We start from the raw sequence: 18,702 nt of genomic DNA, 5'->3' as shown, positions 1-18,702 counted from the left end.
GCAGTACATTACTGTCCTGTGATTCCAATTAACTAGTCTCTCCACAAGAAACTAGGCCTAGACAGTATTCTTAAAAGCATGGTTCACCAATTCTTATTGTCCATCCACTTTAAATCAGGTTTTGTCCTTTAATGTCTTTGTTCCTCAAATGAACACATAGCACTTGAAATAAGTCTACAACTTAGTACCTCAGGCCCGCCTTTTTGAAGGCTTTTCATAACTGTTCAGACATTAAGCCATTAAGAAAGCATCTCTTAACACTGGAAAGCTAGAGATTACACACCAAATTGTAGCACAAGCACAACTTCTACCTTGATTTTAGCTTTGGATTCTCAGTTTAGAGAGAACCTTGAGAAGGTCTGTAAGATTTTTAAATTTGTTTTTTAATATTTTCTCCACATGAAGATCAGCAACCTACCTAAAGATAAAGCTCTTCCAAAAACCACATCTTTTCTGGATCATGGGCATTAGAGGAAAGAAAATTCAATATTAGATTAAAATGAAAACATAAGAGCCTGTAATAGTACAAAACTCACTTCCAAAGGCTTCAAAAAGATTTCCAAGACAAATTTCAGTAGTTCTTAAGTGTTCAGACACATGAAGCACCCAAATAATCCCTTCTGTATTTCGCTGGAAAGCCCAGCAGAGAAGTGCAACAAATTTGTTTGCTTCTATCTTTGTTGCCATTTTCACAATTAAGACAAATAATGATCTCTCATCACTGGACTACCTCAACATTAGGAATTTCTAATGTTTTGCAAAATTTTTGGAGGAAAATCTTTTGGCCAGAAAAGCATCTTTGCTTTTTGTTTGTTGCATTTGAAGTTACATATAAAGGATATAATGCACATATCGCAAACATCTAGATCCACTATCTTCTGCCAAGACAACAGGGTAATAACATAACTTGCAATCAAAAACCTCTGTGTGTGTGCATGCGTTTTTGGGGAGAGAATGGAGTAGTTTAGAAAGATCCAAAGTTTTCCTGCCCAAAGTAACACTTCCCATACATCAGCATGCCACTTCAAAATACTGATCAATCACATAAAAGCCAATATGCAAGTTACTAAAAAACAGGTTTTAAGTCTAGCACTTTCTTTCTCTAATAATTTTCCTTTTTGTAAAAGATGGTCAGTGCCAAATTTCTCAGATGCATCCTTGAAACCTGAGAGCAGATCCCATCAAGCCTTTTCATGGGCAATTTATGAAGTCTCTGCTGCCATGTTAGGCATGATCTTTTTACTTCCAAAATGAAAAATAAGCTTATGAGCTGCTTGAAAATATTACAAATATATCATTTTCACTATATAACCACAGCTGCTACAGTTTTCAGAAGTGTCAGGGAAATGATAGGGAAAGACAATCATGGAAGACAGAGAGAAAGCAGCCTTTAAGAGAAGACATTTTACAAAATTCTGCTTTAAGAAGTTATATCAGGCAACTTCCTTCTACAAAAACTATTGATTTTTCTGTCCAAAAATCACAAAATCTGAAATTTTTCATGTGGAAATAGTTATACAGTACTTCAAGCACTTATTAACTCCTCTAAAGATCAAACTTTATTTCCATAATGTGTTGTGGACCTTTGTCCACGTATTTCTACAGTGTAAAATACATTGCCACATGCCATTTATTTTAAAATTGCTCTTTACTAATTTATATAGAATATAAACCAAGTGAAACACATACAAACTAATGTTAATCACCTTAAAGCTGCAAAATATTCCAGTGATAAGTTAAAGATTTACAAAAAGGATTACTCAAGTAATTTAATATTCAACTTGGATATCAATTACAGAGGGCATTCTTGCAGGTATTATTAGGCAAGAAATGACCATTTTGAAAATACGAATATCTGTGTTCATTGCTATCTGACATCATGCTTTTCCGACAGTATTGTTTAATAGATGCCTCCAAATTTTTGAGTTATTCTTCAGAAAGGAAGATCTCAATAACACAAGACTATTTTGGAACCCTCTTACTCTCCCTCTGCAAGCCTCAGTTCTTCACTTCTTTACAAGTAAAAGAGTGGGTCAATACCCTTCATTAAGCTGAACCAGGACAATCATGGCTATCTGAAAAAGCCATCCAAAAAAAATATCATAGGGCAATTATCTAAGGCAATTACTATAGCTAAGACAATGAAAAGCAAAATCCACCAGACACCTGATTATGATCAAAGAAATTGTGTGAAAAAGAAGGGGCATAGAGAAACAAGGGCATACTGACAACAAACCAAAGTGACTTGCAAACACGGATTTCAAAAAATAAAGTGGTCAGTCGTTCTGCTCCGTCACTGACAATGGCACTACTAAGACGGCATTTCAACTTGGGAACTTTGCGTCTCCTCAACTGACCACTTAATAAGTTTGCTTTAGAAATTTTACCTTGACTAACTGTTAACGAGCACTGCTTTTCTCTGAAGGGTTAAACCCTCTACAAGGCACCGAGGGCATGGAGTTAAGTCAAGAGGCTGTGGTTTTCAAGCTAGGCTCTGGGCTAAGAAAGAGAGTGGGGCTTCCTGGTATGTAGACGTTGGGCTGGAGCCAGGTTTAGGAGTTTCCTCAGGAAGCTATGTTAAGCTTGCAGCTGAGGGGAAAAAAAAAAAGTCTCTGGCACAAACTCATGACAGAAGATTAGTACCGTTATTCTCATTTCACAGAGGGACCTGAAGCAAAAAGAGATACACCATGGGAATATCACAGGTAAGTGATACAGGAAGAAATTCTCTGGTTCTTCCGACTCCCTGTTCAGTGCTTTATCCACTGGACCGCATTATTAAAAGGAAAATAAGACCACTATGAAGCCTTTCAAAGTGATGCATGACAGAGAATAGTACTTTCATATATTAAAATATTTAAGTAGTGTATACAATCTGCATTGTTTTACTTCTGATTTTCCAGAGCTTTATCCAAAATAACTCATGCCTATCAGTTACTACGTTTTCTTATATTTAACACTGCTGAGCACGTGCCTCGTGACTTTTATAAGAGAGTCAGGTGTATTAAATTAAGTACCAATTCTGATAGCAGTTAGAAAGGATTAAGTCATATCACACATCTGTTTGTATGCTGATTCCATGCTTACATACACAAATAGGTACCAGATAGGTAGGTATATGCATAAATGTACACATGTACACACAAGTAGACACTCACAGAAATAAAATGAAGCTATTATTTCTGATTTCAAAGATCAGACTTTAACTTCCGTTTGATCTAATTAATTTCCAAAGAACACTTTTTAAAATTATTCTTTTCACCAAACACTGCATGATGCACACCTTTTAAAACAAAGAGCTTCCGCGATTTGAAAAAAGAATTAACAAAAAATGCTAAAAAAATAGTTACAGTTGATTAGGATTGGTTTAATATCAGCACAAAACAAAGGATATATTTATTTCATGTATGAATGAGTTCCTAGAGGAATTCTTAACTACCAATCACACTCTAGAGCTCCAATGGAGACACATTAGCAACAACAAAAACATTTTAGGAATATCTCGTTGTCTTTTGCAATATGCATCCCGATATCAACTTCCCTTTTGTTTGGAACCTCTCTGAGACAATTTTGTTTGAAAGGAATACAGAAAGTAGTACAGCTCTGGTGAACAAAAGGTAAGTTTTAAGAAGGTCCAAACTACACCTGTGCCTAATGAATGTTGCATTAACACAGGTAGTTCTATCAGAAAATACTATCAGCAAAATTATACAGAATTCTGAACTGATCTGCATATAATCTTTTTACAACACCCCCCCGCAGTTAAAAATAATTTCAATTAATTGTGAGCACATGCAAGATGATTAAGCTTTATTCTGAACTTATTATTTTATATGCCTAATAGAAACTCAGAAATTAAGTCTGTGAAGGAGGAAAAGTATTTCTAGTGGAAGGCTATCCAAGATGTTTTCCAACTCTAACTTATATTACAGTATTATAAGGTTGGCTTTGGGTGGAGGAAGGCTATTATTAAAAAATTCCTCTGCAATTTCTAGTAAATTTATAACAAAATAACAGTTTTTAAAAAGGTTTCAAAAATAGGAAAACAATCTCCTCACCATTGTGTCAATACTACATGAGGAATTCTAATCCAAACTAGAGTGCTAAAGAAAATTATCAAATATTAGTTACTACTTTAATTTTTTTGTCCAATCATTTCTGATTTTATTTAGGAGTACAACACCACAAGGAATAGCATCAAAATACAGTTCAAGGGTGTCCACATTACCATACCAATCATGGGAAGAAACCATTTTTCCTCTAAATTCAGTGAAGTAGCACATCACAAGTGGTGTTAAAAATAGCAAAACAGTTCCAGCTAAACTAAATAGAAATAGTAATGAAAGAGATGTTCTATTTCAGGATAAACATGTGTCTACTGTACAACTATTTGTAAGCTTGAAAAGTAAAAGCTGTGTTGAGTAACCTACGGTGTACTTGCAAATGTACAAGTACATTTGTTCTGGCTAGCACATGTAATATTTTCAGCTAGTATAGTAAGTTTGCAGTGAACCCACTTACCTTTAAAAGCTGATATTTTATAATTGTGCTGGATAGCAGCCACCATGTCCTTCCAGAAGTCATATTTTTTCCGACCATCATGCTGTAAGTGTCAAAAGGAACGTAGTCATTACATCAAGTATCAGCTATTTCGAGCTTTCATATTGAAACAGTGACAGGAATGCCATTAATAAACAAAAGTATTTTGAAAATGGAGTAAAACAGTTTCAGACAGTAGGATTCAGGAGATCAGGACTCAGTACCCAGCTTGACTGTGAACCTTGGGTAACTGCAGACAAGTTGTCTCCCTACTTCAGAAGGATATGGTGGTGTGGGGGGAAGAAGGGGAAAGGAGGAACTCTAAAACATTACAGCAAAAGGAGTCATTAGACAGAACAGCAACTTACTGAATGAGCCATCCCACTGACATTTGGGAAAAAGAAGTGCTTAGAACTGCAAATACTGTACTTAATTAGCAGGTTGACATTATCTACAGCCTGGTACTCTTATCACCTTCCACCCTCAGAACTGGCAAAACCCTTTCCTATAATTTAGAGGTAATGCCTTTCTGCCAACAACTCCACCCCAAACACCACATGAAATACTCATCCAGAGGCCAGGCTGAGCAGCACTGCGTTACATTGTACCCTGAAGACTGCCAAACCCCAGCTCTGGCAGAAGGGCAGAGGAAGGTGATCTGTGCTTGTGAGGTGTCTCTCACTGTTCCTAGAAAGTCGGCCAGGCACAGAAGAGCTCCAGCTGACCTCAACCGCCCTTTCAACATCTCACCAAGGGAGAGGAAAAGCTTCTCAACCAGCTGAGCCCCACAGCGCTCTCAAACTCCACAAATTTTAGGAGCGCTGAATTAAACATGGATGCAGTTATGCAGCTAGCCAATATTACAGAGCAGAGGATTAGCTACAGAGCCTGTAAGAGGTGCCCAGAGTTACAAGGTACTGGGCAGCAGCAAAGCAGGTGGTATAGTCTCTTTGAGTTTGTACACTGTGGAAAGTATCATGCAGTGTTGTTACAGGCTTTCCACACCTACACGAGGATAAATTTCAATGCAACTGTTAACAGATTTCATGGCATTGCCTTCTGTGTCCTGACCACTGCACTGGTACCTGAATAATGACCGATTTTGTAAGCATAAAGCAATTTCTAGAGAGGGAAACATTCAGAAACTGAAAAAAAAAAAAACCCTTAACATCACCAGCCAAAAACATGTAGTTTATATGTGCTGAAGTAAACTGCTATTTCAGGCCTAATCTGCCATGGAGGCTTCCAGAAGCACGGTCTGCCCTTAATTTCACAACCAGCAAGTCACACAAACAAGGTCTTTTGCCATAGTGCTTGTCAGTTGTGCACAGTCTGCTTATCACCCACCAGCTCTACAGGTTAAGAGCAGGAAAGATACAATGCTGTGGCTTTTAACTTTTTTTTTTTAATCCATTCCTATAGCAAGCTGCTGCAGAAATACATAAAAGGACTAACGGAGAAAAAAGCTTTCATATACGTCAAACTTCAGTTAGCTGCTAACCAAGGTCATTATTCAAAGCCATGTTCAGGAGATGCTGGGGAGCACCTATCCGTCTAGTGGCGATGGCACTAGCCTATGCTAGCACTAACCTTGGGACAGACAGATTCAACTGTCCGCTCTGCTCATATTCCACGTGGCTGACTTGCTCCTTAGTTTGGGGTTTTGGTTTTTTTGTTTCTTTTTAAAAAAATCAGTGCAATGAGCTAACAGTTCCTCAGAGTGCTGTTTTGAAGACAGATGGATACTAGTTTAAAAGTGGGTACGCTTCCTTCAAAACATTTGACCTCAGAGAAGACTAAAATAACTGTCAAACTAATTCCTTGCAAATCTACAGCCATTGCATGTGAGACATGCAAGAAAACAGACCAATTCCCAGAAAGCAGAGAGAAAACCGTGTGCACACCCATGCAGTCCACCAAGATTTTGGCAGTGATTATCAAATGTGATTTCATTAGCTGAAGTATCAGACAAAGAAGTATTTTGTGTAGAGCTTCAATGTGAAGATCCAAAACACTAAGAAGCTCCTCTGCTTTGTCTGAAAAATACATGAGTTCTGGCTCCGGACACTGCAAAACCAGATTGATTCTTAACAGCGTAGAGCAGCCCAGCAACCAACTCATGCCTAAACCCATTTTGAATCCAAACCTAGCAGTTCTCCCATCTGTTTCCAGTAGGAAGCGTTCCTGATCCTAGAATGTTTTCTGGAAATAAGAAAATAGCCCTTACTGAACAGGCTCCCAGAACAGGAAACAGAAGCCTCTACTTCCTTTCAGAAATGTGGAGGAAAAAAATGTGATGGTTTCTAACCCTTAGGATGCAGCATGTTGCAGTCATGAGGCCTGCTGGAGAAGCCTACCACCTCCTGCTTTGCATCTTTCTCATCTGGTTGATGGTAACATCCCAGGGAATTACTGTGGCCCTCCTGTTGAAACCAGGACAACATCCAGTAAAATATTCAAGAGCTGCTAGCTGATAAAGAGGGTGCATGACCCACTTCTGGTAGCTCTCTGGAAAAACAGCACAGCTTTAGTTCTCTCTGGCTGAAGATAGCACTGATCCAGGATCAGTGTCCCAGCTTGCAAACTAGTAACTGAATGTGCAAGCTTATTACACACATGCTATAACATGCTTTCTCTCTCAATAAGTAGGTGATTTGTGCTGAGTCTAAATTAATATAAAATGAAGTAATACAATACAGGTGTCACATCTGAGAGAGGTTCCCAAGCTGTGAACAGTAGAGGAAGGAGATTAATCAGGCACAAAATTAAAAGCCTTATGGCACACCTGTCCTCAGTGGTTCCTGATAAGCTAGCCTTAGCTAACTCTTCATGCAGTACTTAGACTTAGGCAGCAATCTACTCAGCACGCTATTTTGGAGTGGAGGTTAAAGCATCAAGTCAGCTGATACCCAAAGGGATCCCAGATACCCATCTCACAGCTCTGAATTTCACTCTGCAGACAAAGTTTAGTATTTGTAATTTTCAGTGCTGCAGCTCTTTGGTACCTTTAGCCAGAAGATTACATCAGTACTCTTCTGACACCAATATACTTACTGTATGAGAAGAACCCTCTCCTACCCCGAGCTGCACACAAGTTAAAGATTCAAGCCTTCTTTAACACAACCAAATCAAATAGCATCAAACTTCAAAGGTAGGATTTAGGACATTGCATCTATCTAAAAAGCACTGAAAAAGGTTCAAGCAATTTTATTTTCCACCTTGAAAATTTAACTTACTGTTTAGCAGAGGAAAAAAAAAGGATACTATTCTAGAGGTGTATGTACATCTGTGTATACAGATCAATATATTTAAGACAAAAACAAGTTTAAAAAAGGATGGAATTAAGCTTTCAACTCATTAACACCTTGCAAATTAGCAAACCGTGTTACTCAGAAGACTTACATTAGATTTAATTCAAGTATCATCAAGTATAATTAAAGGAGATTTTAAGAACTATATTCTGCATATCACAGAGTAAAGTTGAGAAAACAGTGCATTTCTATTTGTATCCTAATTATTTGTGCCCTCTTGTGGAAGTACATTTGTTTTGAAAATGCCATGTAGCTCACAATTAGCTTTGGAGACAACTCTAATACACTAAGTCCAACATGAAAAATTCCAAACAAGGAAAAAGCTAAAGACCTTGATGTTGTTCAATACACTATTTGTACGCATTTAATAATGCATGCAAGAAGTGTGGTGGGGGAAGAGAAAGATAATGCAATACTTAGTTTCAAACAATCCAGTTCTTACCTGATTTAAGCTGTCCACAGCCCTTGCACACAAGAGAGCTCCTGGCAGGTCAAAATAATTATCATACAAATAGTATTTCGCTGGGGGAAAAAAAAAAAAAAGAAAATTTCTACTTTTTTTAAATCCTTATTGTATGCTTTAATCACAAATAAAAAAAAAATACATTTAAATAATAGTATAAGCTCCTATTTGGATTTTACTGGTAACAAGCATTATCTGCTTCCCAATCTTTGTTAGCCTTTATTCCCACTTCTGATTTTCATAATTGGCAACTGAAAGTTGTTAATCTATATCAAGGCAGTGAGATTTTAAAAATGCATTTTAAGGTTCTAAAAGTTAAGGTGGAAGAGATGGAAGAGAATCATGAGTCAGGACAGTATCACTCAACTCTTCCAAAATATCTATTTCCCTAGCAGTGGAAACAAAAAGAAAGGGTTTGAGAAGTTGTTTCAGAAACATTTGGACAGGTCTTACACGTAGTCTTGTCCTTTGCACACACATGCTGCAGACAGTGCCTTAGCCCAAGGGGAAGCATGCCCACATTATTATGTGAGCCCCCAAAACAGAACAAAGTCAGGAGGGTCCAAATGTCCCCCCAGACTGAGGTCATGTTCAACAACTCTTTCCTAGGAGTGAAATGACTTAACCAGTGGGTTTTTTTGTATTCATGATCTTGTCTGTGCCTTTCTTTAATATACCTAAGAGACAGCGATTAACATTCACAAGAGGGACCAAGTGCACTTTTCAATGAATAAGAAAGGCACGTTTGGTGTAAGACCAAAGGAAACCATTCTCTTCTACCCTGTTACAAATGATTACCTGCAGTTTAGAATAAGCATCACAAAAAAGTTTATGTCAGCAAAATCTCAAGGAAAATCTCTTCATTACATAGGACAATGCAACTTAACTGAGCACTTTACGTGTATTACTCACAATTGCCAAGATCAAAGTAAAACAGAGAGGAAGCACAGAGCAAGAACACAAACCTAGCCACAGTGCCTTCAAAGTGACTCCCATCTTAAAACCAAGAAACTTCAATTGCAGGAGGAGGAGTTTTGTTTCCAGATCCGCTCTGTTCTTGGCACCTGCACCTAGGCCTCCAGTAACAGCACTGATGGTAATGAGTCAGCAATTAAGAAAAATTTAAGATTTGCCAAATATGTCCTAAGTGAGATAGGCTGGTAATCTCAGTCTACTTCATCAAGGAACAATGTGCCCATCTCTATAACCAAAACATGCCTATAATGTCAGCTCATTTGTCTTGTCACTAGTGACTAAAATTTAAGTTGAACTCTAGTATTAGAAGTTGAAAATACAAAAAAACAATTCTCCCGCAAAGCATTTACCTATTCCAGTAATTCTCTGCTCAAGTATTTTTACATATTTGTAGTAAGAACTAATACTATGAGGCACTGAAGGGGCCAGAGCAATTTCAAAGAAGAGGACATGCTAAGGTATAGCTACCTGAGCGGGAAACCATTCCACTGACTGTATTAAAGTGTTTCCATTCCCTCCTTCCATATGTCTCCAGGACCTCTTCGGACGTCATGCTCTTTGTACCGTGGCTTGCCCTATTTGATGCATTAAGTTATTTATATATAAAAAAAAAGAAAAAAGAAAAAGAAAAAGGTTGAAAACAGCCAAACTACTCCTCATGCACAGTAATGCATTGCAACTGAATACTGAGGTGCATGCAAGTTGATCAGAAGTAACTCTATTTATAACTTAGAAGTTTCCCAGGACCTAAGCTTTTATCATATACATTACAGTCCTCGATAAAAGCCCTGCTACACAGCGGTTCGGTTGGCTGGGGCACGGCTACTGTGCCTCACCTGCTAACACAATCACTCTGTATTGCTTGAATGTTCTCAATTGTGTGAGGACACTCGCTATACTTGAACTATCAATATACACTGCACAATAAAACACAGTGCAGAAAGCCTATACATCATTCTGAAGCCTGGTAACGTTCACAGAGTGCAGGGCAGAACTACGGAAAAGAACTATTGAGCCCTGCAAGCAGCTGTGTAAGAGAGAAGTATGCACAAGTCTTTTTAGGAGTTAAAAATCAACTAGCTTGACCATCAAACTGGGCGCCGAAAGAATGCCCAGACTCCAGTTTTGAAGCAAATGCAGACAATGCTACAAGAAGTAATCCTGTACTGCTCTTCCCTTTACTGTGGTATATCCTCCAGTCTTGAATTCTGCATTTAGTACTCCGAAATTCATGGTACTAAATGAATTTCAGGATACACAGCAGAGACTCACGGGTATTTCTTCATTTCTTTCAATGAGATCTGATTTTCCCTAGCATCTTCAAGCTCCTTCTCCCACATGCTATCAGAAAAAAAAAAGTAGAGTCTATCTTGAGTACTAAATTACGCAGATTTTCATTTTGGGAAAAAATAAGGGGGAAATGGGACTGGGATTGACATACTTTAGATATATTTACTTTTCAGATTTGTGATTCAAAATAGAAGTCTTCTATGTTTAAAAAAAGAGGGAAAGAGGAACTAAAGATATACTGAAATGATGACTGAAGGCAAAACATAGCTTTTAAGAGGAAAAAAAACCCAGAATTTTGAAAGCAAATGTGTCGGTTTCTGTGTTTAATTTGCCTCAGGCTATTTAAACTATATGTTGTAAGCCTGCAGAATTTTGAATGTGTATGGTACAAAGATAATAGTGCTCTCATCATTAACATTAGTCATTAGCACTGACTCAGAGTCAGGTTAATCACAATTCAGAGAAAAACCTTACCCTGGATCTTAGCAGAACTGGACAAAGAGTACATTGGTAGCCACTGAAAAAGTGAATTTACTTTCAAGATCAGTATGCTCTCAGAGTCTTAGATGTTTGTTAAAAATGAGATGTTCTTTCCTAGCAGCTATCATGGAAATATTAGGAAAAAACTGCATATGTACATTAAGAGAAACTGAGCACCATGTTACCAAAGATTATTTAAACTTTTACACCTAATAAATGAATGTATGCTGAAATTGGTATTTTAAATATTTAATAAAACTGAGAGATGGCTTTCAGAAAGAGGATAAATTTTTTGTGTTTGTTTAACAATATAAATTTAATCGCCAATATTACCTTAAAACTGTTCCATCTTCTGCAAGTTTCAGGAAGTTTCCTTCTTCAATATCCAACACCAAGCCTTTACAACTAAGAATAATTTTATTTTAAGGAAGAAACAAACAATTAATGCTTTCAGACAAATGCCTTGTTATAGATCAGAATAGTGAAATGCAGTTACAGAAGGTATACAATGATGCTACACAAAAGCAGCAAAATCACAACCCTTCAAATATTTCCATGTTTGAACAATGCTCTATATATGCAAATACATATTACTACAATGAGGACTGGATTTCACTTACATAGTGAATTCCTACTAAATAAATCCCGTTCCATTGTTCAGCGAGTTCAGTGACTGTTCATATAGATAAGGTTGAAGGATTAAGGTCTAAACATATACAACTAAGAAATGTGATATTTAAGCCACTTCTATTAAAGAAATGTATTTTTTTCTTGGTGGCAACTCCCCTACTTATTATTACTAGACTGATAACACCAGTTATTAAGGGATAGAGGGGCAGAACATCATTCTAAGTGAGACAACTGAATATCCAAGGAACATGTGAAGCAGAAGCATTGCCGTGCTAGGCAGTGCTAACAAGGTGAAGAGTTGACAGCATAGGACAGACATCCAACAAGAGTTCCTAACTCTCCTAGTAAATCTGTACCTTACAGATAATTGAATCTACATTCACTTAGGTTGTTTGAAAAATTAATTCAGAGTTCAGTGGCTAGGATAACAATGAATAATCGAGACTGAAAAAGTAATGCCATCTTCATCCTCTGTTATAAGGTACCCAGAGGAAAGAAGATATGCCACGAAGGCAGCAAGCAGACCCCAACCTTTCACAAATGACACCTGGGTGAGTAGCACCGACACGTTGGCTACCAGCACTGTGGGCTTGCAGGTCCACGTTAATGAACCCCCAGCTCCAATAAGGGACTGAGGCTGAGATATCTAGATCTTAACAAAGGATTTCATCCATCAGAGGCCTCAAAATATGAGAAATACAGACACATTGCTTGTCACATGAAAGTTGAAATCAATCTGATTGGCAACTGTCCAGTCAAATACTGAATTGTAGAAACAACTGATCAAAACCATTCCCACAATAACACATACATTACTTAAAAAAAAAAACAAAACACAACACAACTTTGTCTTTCTCCTAAAAAATTTAGCGATTACCTGGCCTTCAAGCTCCCACCCCCCGGCCTAGACAATGACCTGTTAAAGTTGGAAGATCAGAGATTCACGTTCAAGCTCCTTCTCAGAGACCACTGAGCTCAGAGCAGCAACTTGCATTTCAGCCTTTTGCATCGCAGCTTTGTGCCTGACGTGCCATCACCCAAGGGCTACCTCCTGGCACGTCAACTTTCCTTGGTTCCTCAGAAGGCTGTTGGGATTATTCTGCCTTACACAAACAGAAACGCATCTGCCGAGATAAAAACTACTGAATTCTGATGGTTACTGGATTTAGCAGTTGAACTGAAGGTAGAAGACAAAGGAGATATATAAACTAAGACAGTAAGTCAGACTAAAAGGCTTGTGTCTAGACAGCTAGAAGCACAGACAAAGCAAGCTTAGATGCTCAGTTCTCTCTTCAAAATAACACGTTAGAAGTATCTCATGACAAATACTTGTTCAAACAAGTATGTAAAACTGTAATTTTGGATTTATCTATTGGGCTTGACAATCATAACAACAAGCGCCTAATAACAGAAGCTGTTTTCCAAGCTTTGTAAAAGTTACAGCATAAAGGAAGTTATGAAGAAAGTTTCTATTATTTTCAACATACTCACCAGAAGTCTAAGCTGTCTGGAGCTAGAGTCAGCAAGTCTTTGTCATAACCCTTCTCCGCCACCAAATACTGGGCAAAACTATCATATATTAACTACAAATGAAAAAATAAATGCATTAATTATACTGATTAAGTGAGATCAAAGATACTGCTTCCCTGGAAAGTGGCAAGATGCTAGTGTTAGTGCCTCCCAAGCAAAATCAAACCAGGGACCTAGGGGCCCTACCCCACTGCCTCCACTACTGGGAAATAGTGCCCGAGGGTGTTTTTGCCATGGCTGGAAAACAGCTCAAGATGGTCACACAACAGTTCCAGCGCAATGTGTCCAGCGCAACCAAGTTTACAGCATTCTACCTTACTGCCCCCGTGCTTCAAGACTGTTGGGAAACCAAGATGGTAAGTACCTAAGACTAGTCACTACCCTCTCCTCTGCAATCTTTTTTTGCTTTTAAGTGTCACAGGTACCAAGACTCAACAAGCGACTTCTGAACCAATAAACAACTACTCTTAGGGGACATTTTAAAAGTATCCAAAGGAACATATTTTGAAGGAAACAGGCAACTACTAAGTAAATTGTTATTATTTATAAGTTCAGAAAGAACACTGTTAAAGCCTGATATACCAGTCAGTGATTTATTAATGTAATGTGCTGGTAAAGTTGTACAAGAAGATCTACGTAGATGCTGCCAGGTCCTTAAAGACCGTACCAAAATAGTAATTGCTCCCTTTTTCTCATGATTCTTTCATTAAAGCTGTTCCGTGGCCTTTTTTTCTTAATTACAAAAGCTGCTCTTGGAATGAGTATGAATAATGTCTGAGAAAGACTAATATGAAGGCCAACACTGAAAGAGTAAGAACTAAGTGCATCTTCAGCTGTGCCTGCCAGCATTTTTAAGTATTTTTTGCTTCCAATAGATACAGATGCATGCAATGGGCATGTGTCAGTCTGTCTCTGTGTGCTGTGAGAAGATGAAGAATAAACTAAGTTTAGTAAATGTTTTTGGGTTTTTTCCTCTATTTTGTTAACTGATTGTGGTTTTGTTGGTTTTTTTTTTTTTTTAAACTCTTCTAGTTATCAATTGTCTAATGTCTGCCTTCATCGGACAAAATCCTTATCAGTAAGAATGTGCCTGTGCAAGATGCAATGTGTGCGGCATAACAGAAGGAACATGGAAGGTAAGCCTAGAGTTGTATAGTTTCCAGCAGGAACTCCAGAGCACATGCATTTTATAACTTGCCACTATTGAACCTCTTTTGTAAGAAAGATGCCTCTCTACAGAAAGTCACTCAGAGCTCAAGGAAGCAATTTTTCAACACAGGACGCACTGAACCATACCTATTTGTAAATGGGACACCTCATAAACATTTGTTTCTATACCAAATTCCGAAGTATCTTGCAGTTAGTGTAGGAGTCCCGTGCAGTGCTAAATGCACTGTAGGTGAATGGAGGCAAATAAAAGGGGAGAGGGGGACACCATGAGCACCCATGACACAAGATAGCTCCGTGGCAAACTCCTGACATCAGCAAAGAAGGACAAGTCAATGAAAGATTGTCAGGGAGTTTAAAATGTGCCAGTCGGAAAAAAACAAAAAGCGTCAAGGGCGGGAAGGCACAGTACATGACAGTAGTTCCTCTCCGTAAGGGACAACGGGGCTAAGTCAGAGCTGCTGAGCGCCTTTAAGCTCGGCGTTTTATTTTAAGCACCAGAAAGTTTGCAAAGGTCGCCTGTCGAAAGTGCTGCAGACTTCTAACTCTGTCTGCAGCATCTCTAGATTTGGCGGGGGGTGACTCTACCTTTTTCTCAGCGCCGCTACGATTAGGAAAGCTCTCAAGAAGCACCATTTTCAAGGAAGAAGACATGGCTGTCCCCTTTGCTCGGGCAGAGGCCTGCTGAGGAAGCGGCCGGCGAGACATGCACTTGTGTTTCTCTTCTCCTTTTAGGTCTCCCCGTGGGTATCTGAGCCAGCAGCCTCGGGGCTCGCTGGCCCCGCGGCGGGGGTCTCGGCCCCCGGGACCCGCCGCCCCGCTCCCCGGCACTTTCCTTTTCCCTTGGGCAGGCGGCGGCGAGCGGGGCGGAGCGGAGCGAGGCGCCCCCGGCCCGCGGCTCCCAGGCCGTGCCGCGCCGCGCCGTGCCGTGCCGCCCCGCACTCACCCGTGCGCTCTGCGGCAGGTGGTACCGGCAGAGCGTGTGGTCCAAGTCGAAGCCCATCACGTCGCAGTCGGCCAGGGAGAAGTGCTGCTGCATCGCCGAGCCGCCGCCGCGGGGAGGCGGGCGGAGGAGGAGGAGGAGGAGGAGGAGGAAGGGGCGCGGGCGGTGCTTCCTGCGGCGCGGGGCGGGGCGGGGCGGCCGGAGCCTCCTCGCCCCGCCCTCACCCCGCCCCGGCGGGGCCGCCCTCACCTGCGCGGGGCCCGGGGACGCCCCAGGGCCCGGGCCCGGAGCGAGCACGTCGCCCCCCGCCGAAGGGGCCGTCGCGTCCAGGGAAAGCTCGGCGGCGAAGCCCCCGGCGGTAAAATCGGGGTTTGGAAAGGCGAGCGCGAGGCAGTCGGCCGGAGGCGTGTTTAAGCGCTCGGCTTTAAAAAATGCGTTTCCCGCCGAGGCTTTGTGTGCTTGGGAACAGGCGTGGAACCGGGGGGGGGGGACGGGGACACACATCTCTGCTGGGTCCAGCCCTAGCTGCAGTTCATCAGAGGTGCAAGTGCGTTCCTCGCAAATGCAAGTCATCTGGAAGGTGCTTTGCTGAGACCTGGTGAGCAGGGCGCGGGTGGGAGGGAGAAAAGGAGTTCGCCTTGGTTAGCGTGAGGGCAGTCAGTCAGCCCATGCCGCGCCGTAAGGGCCCCGCCAGGGAGAATCCTCTTGTGTAAGCAGGCAAATGCTCCTACTACTACTTCATTATCAAAGTCCCTGTAGGGTATAGGCAACGCTATAAAGTGAGCAACACTGTACAGACATAGCTGTTAAAAAAGCAAAACCCCAGAGGTAACTACCTTTTAATTTCTTGACAGCTTTGGTAATCAAAAAAAGAATAACATTAAGAACAGTACAGTCTGCCTCCAGATAACATCGTCAGATGGGTGTTTTGATAGGTACCTGCCCAACAAGTATCGCTGTAGTGCACTTAGAAAGAAAGTGCTGTCTGAAAGGAAGTACCGTGTTCGGAGAAAAGTAAACAGATGAGAGTTGCATTGACTTAATTCTGTTCTCTGTGGCTGAACTTGAGTATAGTGTCTAGTTAAGGCCAGGTTCAGGATGCTTGAAAAGCTGGGCTTGACAGCTGTCCTGGTTTTGGCAGGGATAGAGTTAATTTCCTTCCTAGTAGCTGGTACAGTGCTGTGTTTTGGATTTAGGGTGAGAACAATGTTGATAACACACCGATGTTTTAGTTGTTGCTAGGTAGTGTTTACCCTAGTCAAGGACTTTTCAGCTTCCCATGCTCTACTGACTGAGAAGGCTGGAGGTGCACAAGAAGCTGGGAGGGGGCACAGCCAGGAGAGCTGACCCAAACTGGCCAAAGGGACATTCCATACCATGTGACGTCATGCTCAGTATATAAAGCTGGGGGAAGAAGAAGGAAGGGGGGGATGTTTGGAGTGATGGCGTTTGTCTTCCCAAGTAACCGTTACACATGATGGAGCCCTGCTTTCCTGGAGATGGCTGAACACCTGCCTGCCGATGGGAAGTAGTGAATGAATTCCTTGTTTTGCTTTGCTTGCATGCGCGGCTTTTGCTTTACCTATTAAACTGTCTTTATCTCAACCCATGAGTTTTCTCACTTTTACCCTTCCGATTCTCTCCCCCATCCCACTGGGGGGCAGTGAGCGAGCGGCTGCGTGGTGCTCAGTTGCCGACTGAGGTTAAACCATGACAGTCCTTTTTTGGACTGTCCAAAACAGCCCCCCCCCAACGTGGGGCTCGAAGGGTTCAAGATAATGACAGGTTTGATTGGAATGTGCTAGATCGAATTTATAGCTGTTATAGCTGTTTAGCTATTAATTGGCAGGCTCCTGTGCTTGCCATGGGGCTTGCTTGCCTTACTGTATATTAGAGTCTAGTGCTCGTTAGTGGCTGCTTTTTGCTTTCACTGCTTGCTGTACTGCTTATCATCATATTCTACTGTGCCTGGGAACATTTTGATAACAGCAATGGCGATGTGCCTGGGCTGGCAGATGGCCAGGGCATCGCTGCTGTTTCTGTGCTGCTGTACTGAACAGGCTGGAACTCCAGTGTGAACTCGAGTCGAAGGGACTGTGACCTGTGGATGAGTCCATGCGGGAGCAGGACACCCCGAAGCGTCTGTGGCCGTGGATAAGCCCATGCCAGAGCAGGTACATCTCGAAGCGTCTGTGGCCACGGTTATGTTTGTGCTACAGCAGGTTTACTTCTGAAGGGACTGTGGCTGCGAGTAAGGCCAGGCTGGAGCAGGTATATCTCTGAAGACATTGTGGCCCATGGAGAAGGCCGTGCTGGAACAGGTGCATCTCAAAGTGACTGTGGATAAGTCTATGCCGCAGCAGGTGTACCCCTGGAGAGACTGTGGCTCAGAGATAAGGCTCCACTTGGAGCAGGTACTGCCCTAAGGGACTGCAGTCTGTGGATAAATCCAAGCTGGAGCAGGGGCAAGGGGAGGAGTTCATTGCAACGTTAAACCCTATGGTTTGATCCGAAGGGACCAGGGGTGGAGATTGTAATGGAAACACCTTTAAATTGTTGTAACCCATGATTTGAGTTGCATGTTATAGGAATTACTATAGCAAAAACCCCTTGTTGCTAGCCAGGCTAGGAGCAAGGGGAGGAGTTCATTGCAATGTTAAACCCTATAACCTGGCCCAAAGGGACCAGGGGTGGAGATTGTAATGGAAATACCTTTAAATTGTTGTAACAGGTTGTTTGCAGGTCCTCCTCATTCCTCTCTGCAATTCTTTTCTCTCTGTAGACCAATGACACCATCAAAACTTTGATTCACAAAAGATGAAAAAGTCTAGTTCAATTACTCTGCAAATAAATCTCATTTTTTAAATTCTTAAATGGCTATAAATAGAATAATATAAAAAAGTATTTGAATTGAGATCAATTGTTATGAAACATTCAATGCAAGTCATCTTTTCCAGCATTGCCTTCCTGCGCAGAGTTGCAAGTGTTGTGCTTTGCAGGTGGGAAAGTTGGGGTGCACAACCATAGCAGCAGTGCACAGCAGCAGTTTTGATTATAGGAAAATAATTACGTTTTGATTATATCAAATTATTATTTGATTTTTGCAGGGTGGCTCAATGATGATTTGATATTCCAGAGTGAAATGCTTTTGGAAATACACACAAATAGTTGAATGAGATACAATGTACTTATATATTAAAATTGAATTTGCTGTGCTCAAGGAGACACAGATGAGAGAAATTTAAACAATGTGACCTATCACATATGTTTAAAAATTCTACACAGAAGTTCAGGATCAGATTAGAAAATGGACTAGACAGGAAAATACATGGAAATTAGGAATAAAATTCACTAATGCTAATAGTAGGACAGGA

At 40.8% G+C, this 18,702-nt stretch overlaps 1 protein-coding gene across 3 annotated transcripts in view; it reads right to left on the bottom strand.

Moving 5' to 3' along the window:
- Window positions 1–15,432, bottom strand: part of NT5DC1 (5'-nucleotidase domain containing 1) — a 158,459-nt gene extending 143,027 nt beyond the window's left edge. For all 3 annotated transcript variants that reach the window (XM_076333457.1, XM_076333458.1, XM_076333459.1), the window contains exons 1-6: window positions 15,332–15,432; window positions 13,180–13,271; window positions 11,392–11,463; window positions 9,757–9,863; window positions 8,293–8,372; window positions 4,522–4,603 (exon numbers count right to left, since the gene is read on the bottom strand). In XM_076333457.1, coding sequence (XP_076189572.1) covers window positions 4,522–4,603; window positions 8,293–8,372; window positions 9,757–9,863; window positions 11,392–11,463; window positions 13,180–13,271; window positions 15,332–15,424 — 526 coding nt within the window. In that variant the 5' untranslated portion in view covers window positions 15,425–15,432. The remainder of the gene's footprint in view (window positions 1–4,521; window positions 4,604–8,292; window positions 8,373–9,756; window positions 9,864–11,391; window positions 11,464–13,179; window positions 13,272–15,331) is intronic.
- Window positions 15,433–18,702: the final 3,270 nt, after the last annotated feature.

Source organism: Aptenodytes patagonicus, chromosome 3 (assembly GCF_965638725.1).
Source record: "Aptenodytes patagonicus chromosome 3, bAptPat1.pri.cur, whole genome shotgun sequence".
Lineage (NCBI taxonomy): Eukaryota > Metazoa > Chordata > Aves > Sphenisciformes > Spheniscidae > Aptenodytes > Aptenodytes patagonicus.
Note: the sequence above shows the minus strand (reverse complement) of the source record. Positions and strands in the feature narration are given on the sequence as shown.